At 46.2% G+C, this 13,898-nt stretch overlaps 1 protein-coding gene and 1 long non-coding RNA gene across 8 annotated transcripts; one reads left to right on the plus strand and one right to left on the minus strand.

Moving 5' to 3' along the window:
- Nucleotides 1-1,934: 1,934 nt before the first annotated feature.
- LOC120671085 lies at nt 1,935-2,860 on the plus strand. The gene has a single exon (XM_039951322.1). It carries the CDS (start codon nt 2,036-2,038, stop codon nt 2,408-2,410), a length of 375 nt encoding a protein of 124 aa, XP_039807256.1. The 5' UTR covers nt 1,935-2,035; the 3' UTR covers nt 2,411-2,860.
- Nucleotides 2,861-9,801: 6,941 nt separating this feature from the next.
- LOC120670762 lies at nt 9,802-12,465 on the minus strand. Of its 7 annotated transcripts, none has more exons than XR_005673352.1 (3): nt 11,874-12,356; nt 10,270-11,822; nt 9,802-9,999 (listed from the first exon to the last, which is right to left on the minus strand). It is a non-coding gene; the product is annotated as an uncharacterized LOC120670762 (long non-coding RNA). The 7 variants fall into 7 exon arrangements; XR_005673355.1 differs by having other exon boundaries at nt 10,251-11,822; XR_005673353.1 differs by lacking the exon at nt 9,802-9,999 and adding an exon at nt 12,379-12,465 and having other exon boundaries at nt 10,031-11,822; nt 11,874-12,095.
- Between the last annotated feature and the right edge of the window lie 1,433 nt (nt 12,466-13,898).

Raw genomic sequence — 13,898 nt, forward strand, 5'->3', positions numbered from 1 at the left:
GATTTCGTGTACCTTTAGTTGAGATGCAATCTATGTTTTGATCACCTTTTTGACTAGAACTGTACCTAGAGACGATAGGACCTAACTTCTTGGTTGTGTTATCTCATCTACGGTCGTGGGTGTGATGAACACTTATGCTTCATTCATATCTATCAAGTGTTCAGTTTATATGCAATCTTCGCTTCATGTTTAGGATATGTTCGATAGATTAGATGGTAAACTCCAGTTGGTTCGCTTCCGATCCACGGATTGATAAACCTTGGGGGAGTACTCCAAGAGAAAAGCTGCCACGATCCGTGCGCTTGCGGTACGTAACTTGGGGCTCTAAGGAGCGTCAACACATACTAAAACAATCTAATGAGCTGAATTTAAATGGGAGAGGAAAGACTTGTGTGGCATTACCACAAACATGTTGTAAGCGTGGTCTGCCTCTGCTCTAACCATGGCCACCTGGCTCCTGTGTGCTAGCCTGCTGGTGCTTGAATCCTTTGCTGCGTGAGAGAAAAATCAACTCCACTTCCTGCAGGGCGAGGGCACCACCAGCAGTTGCTTTTCCCTTGTGCGCACGCCCACCAAAACAGCCTGCCCTTTGCCCTGCACACCGTTCCAACACCAGGGCTCCCTGCTGTCTAGCAAGGAATCGCCACATCCAGTTCCTGCGCCAGGAGGGGAGGAGACGCCCCAGCCATGATTCTCCCTGCACACTAGAAACGAGCCAAAACGAAATCCAAACGAAGGCCAAAAGTGGACAAGGAAATCACAGGAAATTCTAGAGACGAAATTGAATCAAACGCCCCGAGGGCAAAAGGAAGGGAGGGCCTCCTTTCCCATCGATTTGCATTACAAACCTCCAAGGATCCATCACAAAATCTTACCCTAAAAGAAGTGGAGAAGGGAGGAAGGGGAAGAATAGAAAGGAGACGGGGAGGGCAACGTGATTTGGTCGGTCAGGAGCCAGAACCGCGCCCCAACCGTGACTCCCATCTTATCTCTTTAGTTTTCCACCCAAAAGAACTAATTACCCATATTCTAATTAATTAAGGTAACCACCCACACAAGGCCAATACAGTCCATATTTTGATAGACATATTCGACGGGCACGGCTCCTCTTCGACTTCCCTTCGCCTCGAAGCAAGCTCGGAGATGACGCCGCGTGCCCTCCGCTCGGATCTTGTCCGCGCCAAATCCGCCCCCGGTTTTGCTGCCGAAACTGGGAAACCAGCCACCGCTGATGGTTTTGAGGCTCAAACCATCGAAACTGTCCATCTCCGCTTAGCCGCCACGCGACCTCGCTGATGCCGGCACGTGTTGGACCTCCCGCCGCGCCTTGACGCCTTGAGTCGTTTGCGCACACCCGCCGCACAGGCTGCCTAGTTGACTCGCCATCATCCTTGCCAACTCGGTCCACGTCGCCGCATCCTTCCTTCATGCTTCCTTGTCGATCCGTGCACCATATGGGTCGCCCGTGACTCCGCCCGGCATCTTCGGGTCCCTCGGCCCAAGTCTACTCGCGTTCATCCCCAAACCTTTCACTTGGCCTTCACCTCGCGCCGTCGACAGCCGCGTCGCACTCTGCACCTGCACTTCACAACCAAGGCAAGCATCAACATGCAACGGTTGTCAATCACTCATCACACAGGGATGACCACCACTGGTCCTCACAAGTCGACACGCGGCAACTGTGTGCCGGGCACACGTGGCTGGTACAACCTACAGGACACAAGTGGCAAGTGAGCTGGTGACCCTCAAGCGTGTGAGCAAGAGCGACGGGCCAATTGGCCATGGCCGCTGGCCGGCACACATCCTTCTCTATGGAAAGCCCCAACCAATGAGGTAGAGCGCACGCTCGCGAGGCCGATTTAAACCGACCACTCAATCCGTGCCGTCCACTGTCTTATAAAGATGCCCAGTTCATGCTGCCGGCAAGCAGGGCAAAGGCCGGTTGGCTCATCTTCTCCATGCTGGTCGTCCCGTCGTCAATCCAGAGCGAGACGCTAGGCCACCACTCCCCTGCTCGCGCTGCTCTGCCTCTGCCATGGCTTCCCTCTCCACGCTCACCGTTTTCTTTGGCTTCTACGTCGTCTTCTGCTGCCTCGACCTCCTCGAAGAAGCCGCCGCCATGACCCGGACCGCGCAGAGCGCCGGCCTCCCGTGCCTCGCCGCGGCCGCTCTCGCCCCGGCCGTTCTGGCCACCCTCGCGCTCACGCCGCCGCTCCAGTACGCGCACGTCCGGGAGCTCGGCCGCGCCGACGCCGGGGCCGGGGCCCGTCTCGTCGCGCGCCTGCTTGCCAGGGCAACCCTTCTGGTGGCGGTGGTCGCCATCCTCTCTGCCGCCGCGGTGCGGCATGGCGGCGCAGGTGGGGTTCTCGACCTCGGCGGCGCGGATGACGTCGGGTGGCTCAAGGAGTAAGAACCGATCGTTCCGGCTAGCATGTATAGTGTTTGCGCCCAGCCGGTGAAAGAGGGTGTTTTCCCCGGCCCACTCGATAAAGTGCGGGGTGATCGAACTGCTGCTCGATCTGTGCTAACTAGTTCACCGTTCGTTCAACTACGGTGTCTCTGCTCACCGGATCATTGATCCTGTTGTTAAGTCTTTCAGTTATGTTCTTGTATGCTACAGCTGCTGCTCTTCATACAGTGAGGTGTTTCATCATTTTCCTATTGAGCCCCCCCTGAACGAGAAGCTGGAAAAATTGGACTGATGGCCACGATACGACTGAATTTGGTACAGTCGTGGCCAAACACTGCGAAAGCATAAATGGATTCCTCCTGATTGTTTTTTCTCCTTAAGTAGCTACTATAGGCTAAGTTCTTTTCGCTTTTCTTTGGTAAAAGCTTCTTTCCTCTTTTCAATACTTATTTTTCTACTCCAAGTTTTCCGTTTTATTCTACTACCAGTACTAGAATCGACGTCCTCAATATTTCACCCCTCATGTTCCTGATCAATAACTCGAAGATTTTTATGTGATGGTGACGTTTCACCCGAACTGCCACTGTACATTGTTCTTATCTCTGTGTTCATATAAAACTTGAGGCCTTTTACAATGCTTGGAAATACTTTGCAATACCTTCTAATGCCTCCTAATACCTCTGAAAAAAAGTTTGTTTTGATTTTATTGTTCAAAGGGCATTGTTGTCATTGCGCATCCTCAAATAAAAAAAAGGGCATCATCGGATCGGCCCCTCCCAGCACGCTCGCCCTGCGCAACCTGTGACGGCGCTCGCCCTCCGCCCCTCCTGAATGCTCACCCTGCGCCGACATGTGGCGGCGCTCGCCCCGCCGCCGACGGAGTGCCATCGCCTGCCCTCCCCGGACGCTCGCACCGCGCCGCCCTGTGACGGGCGCTCGCCCTGCCGCCGACACCGTGCCATCGCCTGCCCTCTTTGGACGCTCGCCCCGCGCCGCCCTGTGACGGGCGCTGACCTCGCCGCCGATGGCGTCCCATCGCCTCGCTCCCCTCCGCGCTCCCGGCGTCCTCGCCCAGCACGCGTGCCTAGCTCTCTCCGGGTTTCTCCGGCCGCCTTCGTGGACGCTGCCTCCCTCTGTAATGAACATGGCACCATTTATGCCATTTCGAGTGATTTTGGTGATCGTATGACAACGCAATCAATGGGACTAATGATTTTGTTGAGTGAACATTTCTAAATCCCAGGGATGATGTAAAAAGGCCATACAAACAAATACACGAAGAAAGAAAAAGGCCATACAAAACAAATACACGAAGAAAGAACTCAAAGAAACGCTGAATTGGACGAGTTCTACTGAAACCAGTAGCACCGGAAGAACCGATGCCTATAGGTGCATCCGATGGTTGTCGGAAGATCCGACGGCCTGGCTTTGGTGCAAAACCAAGCGCCTCTGGAGATCAAGTGAAGAAAGAATGAAGCATCGGTTGAACCGACGGTGTCAAAAGAAGCGTCGGTGCAATAAACGTACTATGTTCCAGAGACGATGTCAAACGCGAGGGAGCCACGCCTTCAGTACCGGTGGAGTGTCGGAGTAAGGCGTCGGTGCAATGACGTCAGCAAGGGCAACGGCTACATGGATATCAAGAAGCACCGGTTGAACCGACACTAAGTCATTGGTTAAACTGGTGGTTGCCAACTCAGCTGCAGAAGTGTCAGAGTTGCCAACGGCTACTTCAGAGCGCAGAGTGACCGGAATAACCGATGCCCTATGCATCGGAAGTTCCGATGCCTACGCAGAAACTGGCTAACGGCTAGTAATGGCTAGTTCGAGTTGGTGGCCTATATATATGAGCTCCCCGGCCATTTTGAGTTTGCTGGAGTTGCTGGACATCCCACACACACCCAAGAACACCTCCAAGCCATACAAGAGCTTTTTGATCATATCTTAGGTTTTAGCACTAGCTTTGTAAAGTGTGAGTGCTAGATTAGCTCTTGAGTGAGTGAACAAACAAGGTTGAGATCCTTGTGGCTGGTTCTAGAGTGAACCACACTTGTATTACGATGCGCCGGCCCCTTGGAGCAATTGGTGGCTCGCCGGCAAGTCAACGACCCTCCGGCTTGGTGTGGAGCGGCGTCGACAACATTGTGCGGGGGACGGAGACCCCTCCTTCGTGGTCAATCTCCCTTAGTGAAGATCGGGATCAAGGTGACCGTGATTGTGTTCACGTAAGAGACTTGATTGCCGGGAAGTGATACTCTTCGTGAGTGCTTCAACAACGTTGACGTAGGGGCGCCTTTGTGGCAAACCGAACCACGAGATATATCCTCGTGTCGAGACTTCACTTTCTCTCATTCCTCTCTTTTAACTTCCGCATTTCATATTGCAACTTGTGTTCATTTACTTTCTTAGTGTAGTATCTTGCTAGGATTGGCTATAGATTACAAAACTCTTTTGGGATGAGGGTTTCACGCTAAAGTGAACCGTAGTTGCACATCTAGATATCTTGTTTTAGTTTAAGTTTTTTGCAAACTAATTGGAAGCATAAGTTAAAGTTTTAAGAGTGGCTAATTCACCTCCTCCTTCTCTTAGGCTAGAGCACCCGATCACTTTCACCCTCCGCGCCCCGGACGGCCTCCAACACAACTGCCTCCCTCCGGCCGGCGCCGAGGACGTCGCTCGCCCCTCTTACCCTGCACTGTCACCTATACCGCCAGGACACCATGTGAGGACTTCGCGGTTGTCTTGATAGTTCGTGTAGCACTTGTTATCTGCTTGGAACTTGCAAGTGGTCTTGTGATGATGTTGAAGGGATAAGTAGTGATGAGAATAAAAATGTAACTTGCAACACTCGAAGCTCACTGTAATCCTGTACTTCTGTACTTCTGTAGTGTAGTATGTAGCATACTGATGACAACAGAGAACTTGCACTGAAATATATTCAGAGTACTTCTGCACTTCTATAAATGATTGCTATATGTAGTAGTATGTCCTCATCTTGGGTTTTTATTTTCCTCAAGCGTGTAGATTTATTCTTGACAAAATTGTTTAGTTTCTTTTATTTGGACTAATCAGAAACATGCTTTAGAATATAAATTAAGCAAAAGCACTTGAATGGAAACAATCTCAGGTCTAGTATTGAGAGTGCCTTGTGGGATTTAGCAATCCTTTGGCAGATCCTAAATTTGGTCTGGTTCCAGAAATTGCCAGGTTTTCATTTCTTAGCATGATCCTGAGTTAAGAAATTCAGTCGAGCCAAACTGCCAATAGTCTGATCTTCACTCTAGAAAATTCAGTTTCATCAAAGTTCAAATCATTAGTTCTATTTGTCAGACAATAATTTTGATCTTGTAACTGATTGTTTGCTCTCTTTCGTTATTCATCAAAGTTCGAATGATTAGTTCTACTTGTCATATTAAATTAAATGTTTATCTTTCTTGTGTTTCCTGGTTCACAGAATGATCACTGTGTAAGAAAAATGGCCTCATTAAGCCATTGTTTTGTGATTTTGGTGATTGAGTAACAACACAATCAATGGGACTAATGCGTTTGTCAAGTGAACATTAATAGATCCCAGGGATGAAGCAAAAAGGCCAAGCAAAGCAAAACACGAAGAAGGGACTCAAAGAAACAATGAATTGGACGAGTTCCACAGAAAACGACAGCACCGGATGAACAGGTGACCGAGCACCGGTCTATCCGGTAGTGCTCGGATGCACCTGTGCACCACCACCGGTGCATTTGGTCTGCACAGAAGTCAGCCAAGTGCAGAAGTCCATGTTGCACCGGATACTCCGGTGACCCTATGACCAAGCACCGGTCTATGCACAGAGTCATCCTTCAGAGAGTATGTCAAGTGGCCAGCAAGCAAGTCTTCAGGACCGGATACACCGGTGCCCCACTGGAGTAAAGCACCGGTGCAATATCAAGGAGGCTGAGGAGAAAATGTTCAGGACCGGATGAACCAGTGAACTACCAGAGCAACTGACCTGTCTATCCGGTGGCAAGGCCCAACGGCTACCCCATGGCGCAATTTATTCAGTAATATAAAAGATTGGTGGCTGAATAGTTATTCTAAATCTATTGCAAACTTTCAGATTACCTGCAGTAAATCTCTGATATTATCTATATTCATATGCAAAGAGCATGAGTAATTATTCTAAAACTATTGCAAACTTTCAGATTACCTGCAGTGCATCTATTATATTAACTATGTTCATATGCAGAGAGCCTGAGTAATTATTCTAAATTATTGCAAAATTCCTGATTACCTGCAGTGCATCTCTGATATTATCTATGTTCATATGCAGAGAGCCTGAGTAATTATTGTAAATCATTGCAAAGTTTCTGAATATACCGAGATACCTCATGGTTGCTGCTACCCTTGCCAACCAAAGCAACACGCTATATTTCTGTATGTTTCCTTGGGCACTCACCGGCTTGTGTTGGGAGGAGAGGAAGCTACAGCGGCGTTGGCCGGCGGGGGGTCGTGGCATTGAGGACGTCGAGCTTCTTGATGGCGCGGTCGAGGCGGTCAGTGGTGAGGTGATCGATGGGCGCCCTGGCGACAGGGCCGACGGCAAGCACGACGCGGGCAGCGTCGGAGGAGAGGCCGGGGGCGAGCACGGCGCGGCCAGAGTCTGAGGAGACGACATCGTCCAGGATCTTGGAGAGGGGGGAGGATGAGGTGGCGGCGACTGGGCCGACGGCGAGCACGGCGAGGGCGGCGTCGGAGGAGAGGCCGGCGGCGAGCACGACGCGGCCAGGGCCTGACGAGACGACATCGTCTAGGATCTTGGAGAGGAAGGGGATGGAGAGGGGGGAGGATGAGGCGGCGGTGTGGGCGGAGGTGAACGGCGACGAGGGCTGTAGGGCGTCTCGCCGTCGGCCGGCGAGGCGTAGACACGAACCCTAGCCGGCGAGAGGAAGGGTCAAATGAATATGATAATCTTAAATCATACACCTAATTATAATATTGAAAACATTATTTTTATAATAATGAAATTACTATGATACCCTTGATTGAAAAAAATAACTACGAAAAAGAAATTATCATGAATTTTTATTCCTCTTAACTTTGGAGGCATTAGGAGGCGTTGGGAGGCGTTACGGTACCTATGGGCCTACCGACCATAGACACAACTAACGCCTCCCGACGTCTCCTCATTGACGCCTCCCAATGCCTTCCCTCTTATGGGCCCACAAATCATAGACACATGAAATGCCTCCCAACGCCTCTCCAAGCATTGTAAAATTACTTTGCTTTACTAGTTCTTTTACACCAACCTTCAGATAGGTGAGATGGATCTTCCTCTAAGATTAAAGCACATACATGAATTTGCTTTTCCTTTTCCTTTTTTCCCCTTCTTGATCGTTTTTTATTTTTCCTGTCTTTTGAGTGGAGTGGTACTTCAAGCAATCTCATTTTCACTAGCCTACTTGGTAAGTTGGTAGTGGTACTTCGATAGTTCGATCAGTCTCTTCGGGGACGCCATGCACACAGGCACACAGCACACACGATGATTAATCTTTAAGAGGATATGATCCACTCCCGGACATTTGATGACAGGACTTGTCTGTTCCACACATTTGATAGCTGCTGCACTGCACGTGCTGCAGTCGTTTTCCTGGCCGCACGAGACCAGTTCCCAACCGCAGCACCTGGACCACATGGCCCCACCGAGCAATCAACAACGCGGAAGCGATATTCCACGACGCTTTTTGTGATGCCCTTCTTGATAATGATAAGTGACAAATAATTTTTTTCAATCAAATCTACTATTTATAGAGCAGCTAGTATATCAACCCGTGCTCCCGCACGGGCTAATTAGAGTTGTTTTTAAAAATAAATCATACAACTACTAACTGTAATTATCTATCTCACGCACTCCTATTTATTGAATATTCTAACTAATACTATAAAATATATATTTATCATATTATAATTGCAATTGGTTTTATTTTGTATATATATATAACATGGAGCACATAATTAAACTATTTACTTATGAATTAGTGTTCTTATCTCTTTCATCGTACATGAATACACACTGACACTTATGATGGGTAGTATTTATATATATGATAATATAATAGTGATAGAAATAGTAATTTAGAATTTTATATTGATATATTTTATTATAATTATATAATTTTGATTCAAATTTATGGGTTACTTTAACTTTTAATAATGACATAATTGGATAATTCACATACAAATTTAGGGGCTTTTTTTGCATTATTATTTAATACCATAGGTGGGTAATTTACACGAAGATTAGGGGGTTACTTTGAGTTTTTTTTATAATGGCAGATGTGTGTAATTTAGATGCATGTTTAGGGGTTACTTTAGTATATTTTTATAATGGTAGAGGTGAGTAATTTATTAGAAAAATAACAGATCCAATGACTATTATAATTAGAGTAGTCAGATGGATGGCCAGATGTTTCTGATTTTTGTGAGAATTTTTAGAACTTCTCTATATTTTTAGAGTGTCCACCTAGGATTCTAAGTGGCTTCACATGGAGGCTTCAAAGGAGTCTCCAATTAGTAATAGTAAGATACAATGATTCCTCGATCTATCAAACCGAATTCTAATTGGAATCCGGATAAATCAATCAGAACCTGGACAACCAATACCCCGTGTGGTCATGGCCGGCTTGTACACGCAGTGAAAGCGCAAAAAATTAAGTCTCATATATATTTAGGCAAACTTTGTATTACCCGCAACGCACCGGGACTATGCTAATAAAAAAATCACAAAGAATTTGCCTTCGGCTACAAGGCAGGGGCGACGACGTCACGGCCCCATACGACACGCTGATGCTGCGATGCACGCGGTCAGGGAAGCCAACGTCGGGCGACGAGAGGGACGTGATTGGTAGTGCTCTGCTTTCCCTTTCCTTGACCCATCTCGATCTAGAAAGCTGGAAACTGGCTAGATCAGGGTAGGATCATCTTATGAGTATGTTCGTTCGTCTTCGGCCTGTGTTTGTTCCCGTTGAATTGACCCTGTGGCTTTTGAATTTGGCGAATCAGCTGCTTTCCACATAGGCTTGGTTAGCGCGGAAAGTCAGCATGGCTGTACTAGATTGTGCTGCTCAAAATCTCAAGATAAGAATGGATGTTGACGGCCAAATATCATCGAGAGGGGGGAGGAAGTGTACAGCCGTACTACTGGTCAAGCGGTAAGCAGCAACCAAGGCATAAGTGGTACACAACATGGGTATCAAGTAAGCAGTACCCTTTTCAGACGTTGCTTATGAAATCCGTATTTGGTTTGCATGAAAAGTGAGCTGAATGGTGATTCAGAACTTACTACCTGCAGTTTTTCTTTGTCGTTTATACCGACTAGTAAAATGCCCGTGCTAACGCCACGGATAAATTTTAGATGTACACCAAACAATACAAGACACATAGTTCAAACCGAAAAATATGTTTCACACAAAGGACAGAGTCCAAAACAAATACCAAAATCAACATAATGACTATTACTAATCAAACAATAAACTTTGCCAATGAGATTCCTTGAGCAGAGTTTTCTTGATGCTTTCAGAAACTAATGAATGAAACCCAATGATCACTCAGCAACCTGCAAAATTCACAAATGCAACTTTTACATGGATAAAACAAGAGCTACCATTTATAATTTGCAATGTCGTACAGAAGCTAATGAAAAATTACAAAGTAGCTTAATACATATAATCAGATATCACGGTTGGTCAATTACAAATAGACATGCATTACTAATGTAGAGACTGACAAAACCACATCAACAATTTCAACATCATAGTAAGTGTGGCCGTGCTAACGCTACGGATAAAAAATTGGATTCCTCCACACCTAAAATTTTCCAACAGACCTTCCATCTTCTATGCCTCCACACCGAAGTTGGCGAGCGCCTTGAGATTGCTAAGCAGAACATGTCCCTTCTTGGCACTAATGCGCATGCAGGAACCAACAAATCAAGGACATCAAACATTAATAATTGGCCATGTACGGATGTACCAAGAATATGGCACACACTCAAAATCTAAAACCAATACACTGAACCAATACAGTTGCACAGCAAACACCAGCATCCCAAGAGTACAAGTAACCAGTTTGCATCCAAAATTGAGCTGAGGATATGGTCTTCTTCCACTTAACTAACAAGTGCTCCTCCTGCCCTGAGCCCGTCCTACCACTCTGGCCATCTTCCCTGCATCGTACCAATTGGTTAGTAATACCAGGATGTGTGGAGTGTTCCCTCTAACTATTGCCTCGACCACTGCTCGCCCAACTCTCTCCTTCAGCACACTAACCATCCTGGTCCACCACTGGTTAAATTGTTAAATCATGGTAATTTTAAAAACTCACCTCCTATGGTATGAGAGTGCAATCGTTAAATTGTTAAATCATGGTAATTTTAAAAACTCACCTCCTATGGTATGAGAGTGCAATCAGATTGTAGACAGCCATCCACAATCCCCTTGATAACCTTCATAAACCATAAAGACATTATGAGCAAAATTAAAATAGCCATGAGCAAAAGAGGTCAAAGGTCTTGCACCTGAAGTTACAATGTCATTGACACTCATAGCCACCTGTCACAATGACCTAAAGCCATTCAGTCACAACGACCTAAAGTCTAGCACAGTTCAAATAAAATCAGAATGCAGTACAGTTGCTAATTTTCTTCCTAAAATCCATCTATAAATCATGTAATGAGCCTCACTGTATTTTCAAATCTAGTTGTACTACTAATGTTTAAAAAAAAACTTGTATATATAGCTAATCAGCCATAACATAGCACAAGTAAATCTTTTTAACCTTAAGCATTGGAAATAAGCAATTTTATTGATTATGCAAGGAGAGAAGACATAATCCTTCTCTTCTAAGCAATGAGCTGGAATGCTTTGAGCCTAAGAGCAGACATTCCAAAATGCAACAAGACTGCCTGGAATAGCAACTTTGATAAATCTAATATGCTAAAAAATAGATTAAATGGATCTGCACCTATCTGATCATCAAAAAAAAATCTAGGAACTTTTCAACAATACACTTAACTGAACGAACTATTATGTAGAAGATGCTAACTGGAGCTTTGGTCGAAGTGCCAAATGAACCAAGCAAATGACATCCAGAAACACACTTAGCCTATTAGCCAGAGTTGGTTTTAAACATTCATGCCTTGCTGCATAAACAATTTAGTTACTGAAACTTTGGGCCAACTGTATGAGACATTGTTTACTGATTCTTTGTTTGTTCTTTTCAAATATGACTTACAAAATAAATAGGTCAATGAATTTGGTAAAGCAAAGTGAGACAGATATTATTACTTAGCTTAATGTCCAAGACAGGGTAATTTTCCTCCTCACTCTGCCATTCAGCCACATCTCTTAAGAGAGTAAAACTGGTTTTATAGGCTTATAACTGAATCTCACAGCAATCATCATCAGACAAGAGGCATATAAGTATACTCACCAGAGAGAAGCATCAAGAGCATCTGTGCATGAGAGGTGCCATGAGTGATGCTAATGGCTCGTGTGCTCCTGGCACAAAGACAATACAATGGCCATCACTTCACCGCATAAGCATCCACATATCTTGGCACAAAAGCTGATCGAGTGAAAACAACTAAACAATGGCATAGCTCCTGCCATTCTGGGCAATATTACTCTATTCTTTTGTTTTAATTGCTGCGTCCTGTAAATATGCATATAAGTAGCAGTGAGCCAGTTAGAAGGCAAACCACACATGTATGCCTTATTAAAGTTTCAGATTCTTGATGGGAAGCATCATTCTCTTCCCAAATTCCTTTTAGCCGATTGTCACTGCAAGACAGAACCATTAAGTTGGGACATTTGACCAAAATGGAAACAGTGACTGAAAGGCTGGGAGGATGCAGAACATGCAGTCCGGTAAAAACTACAGCAAATTTGCATAGCAACTGCAATGTGTGGCGAGAGGAATATGAAGAGCATGGTACCTGTGACTAACCGGAGGCACCGGCTTCCCAGCTTGAGCAGCATGTCACCTATGGCCCAGAAGATGAAGACGCAGCTGTGGGAGCCCCTAGAGGGAGGGCCTACCTCCTGCATTGGGCGCCTGTCTGTTTGGACTCGCAGTTGGATTGGTCGACGACTTTTCGCCACCGTGGCGGCGCACTACGCACATGATGATGGCATTGGCATGTCCTGTCGACAAGGATGATGGCTTGATCTTTGTGGCGACAAGGATCTCTCGTGGCCCTGCCCTTTCCGATTCCGCCATCGCCCAGTTGTCATCCACTCGCTTCTCAATGCAGAGGACTCGTCAAACAAGAGAATTTTCAGTCTTCAGTTTGATCGAAAAAGACATCATAGAGGCTGCAAGGGGAACAATCAAGGCTGTTACACCATCTGGTTCGTTCTGCTAAATCATTATAATCTGGAGACAAGCACATCATTCTCGTTAGCCAGTTTCTTTCCTTGCGAAAAAGAAGTGATGTATGTATCCTAGTTCAGGGAAATGTGGGACACGGACTAAAAAGACAACAAATTAATGAAACACTTGGCCGTGTATATTTTCTCAGCCACACGCCATATGGTTCCATGCAAAAAGGGCGTTCATGATATATACAGTTAGGGTGAGGGTGGGGGCACTTTACGTATCCCTCCTTTTCTCTCTGGTTCCGGATTCAGAATTCAGAGTTCAGAGGGCGCAAGACTTTGGCTTGGGCTTTGCACACGACTTTTGTGGGGAAGCGTCTCTGGGTCTTGGCTCATGGGCGCACTTCCCTTTCCAACAAACTTTCCTTTGGAAGCCCCCATCATTTATACACGAACTCGTGCAATGAGCCAGTATAAGACTCCTTTTGACAGATATTGAGAGGTTACTTGGATAAGCTCTCTCCAAGTATTCCACAAGAATAGACCCGCAGCCCGTTGAACCGATGATTTCCTTCATTTTTTTCTTCTATCTTGTCCCCTCTCTTTCTCCACCATTTGTAAACGGAGCCTTCATCTTAGATTCTTTAGGAAAGCCAGGTTACAACTCTGCATGACGGACATGTGATGTGAGCTACGGGTCCCTGGCGCTCTTCAGACACTAGTACAGCACTGCAGGATTGATCAGTGGCTTGGCCTAAACAATTGACACGGATAGACAAATAATCAAAGACTCGAGCGCTGATTCAAGGCGCATGATGAATCGATGCTTTGGTTGGTTCCCTTAGCCTATACTTTTTTTTTCCTTTTGTAGCGGGAAGTATCTCTTCCACTAGCCAATGGGCCTCACCAAGGTTGCCTACAAACAGGTCACGAGTCACGCGCGGATAAATTTTAAGGTGGATCGAGCGATTGACCATGAGGTTGCCGGATGAGGTGATGAAGCAACCGAATTTGATTTCCTTGGTGAACAAGAAGATCAGTATAATATCTGACGTTAACAACGTTGACGGCAAATACCATCGAGAAGGGGAAGGGGTTTTTTTTTATTGTCACGGGGGGAGAGCATCCCCCACCTGAA

Source organism: Panicum virgatum, chromosome 4N (assembly GCF_016808335.1).
Source record: "Panicum virgatum strain AP13 chromosome 4N, P.virgatum_v5, whole genome shotgun sequence".
Taxonomy (NCBI): Eukaryota; Viridiplantae; Streptophyta; class Magnoliopsida; order Poales; family Poaceae; genus Panicum; species Panicum virgatum.

Excerpts from the sequence above, each read along its gene's own strand:
- LOC120671085 (XM_039951322.1), top strand. The coding sequence starts at position 2,036 with ATGGCTTCCCTCTCCACGCTCACCGTTTTCTTTGGCTTCTACGTCGTC.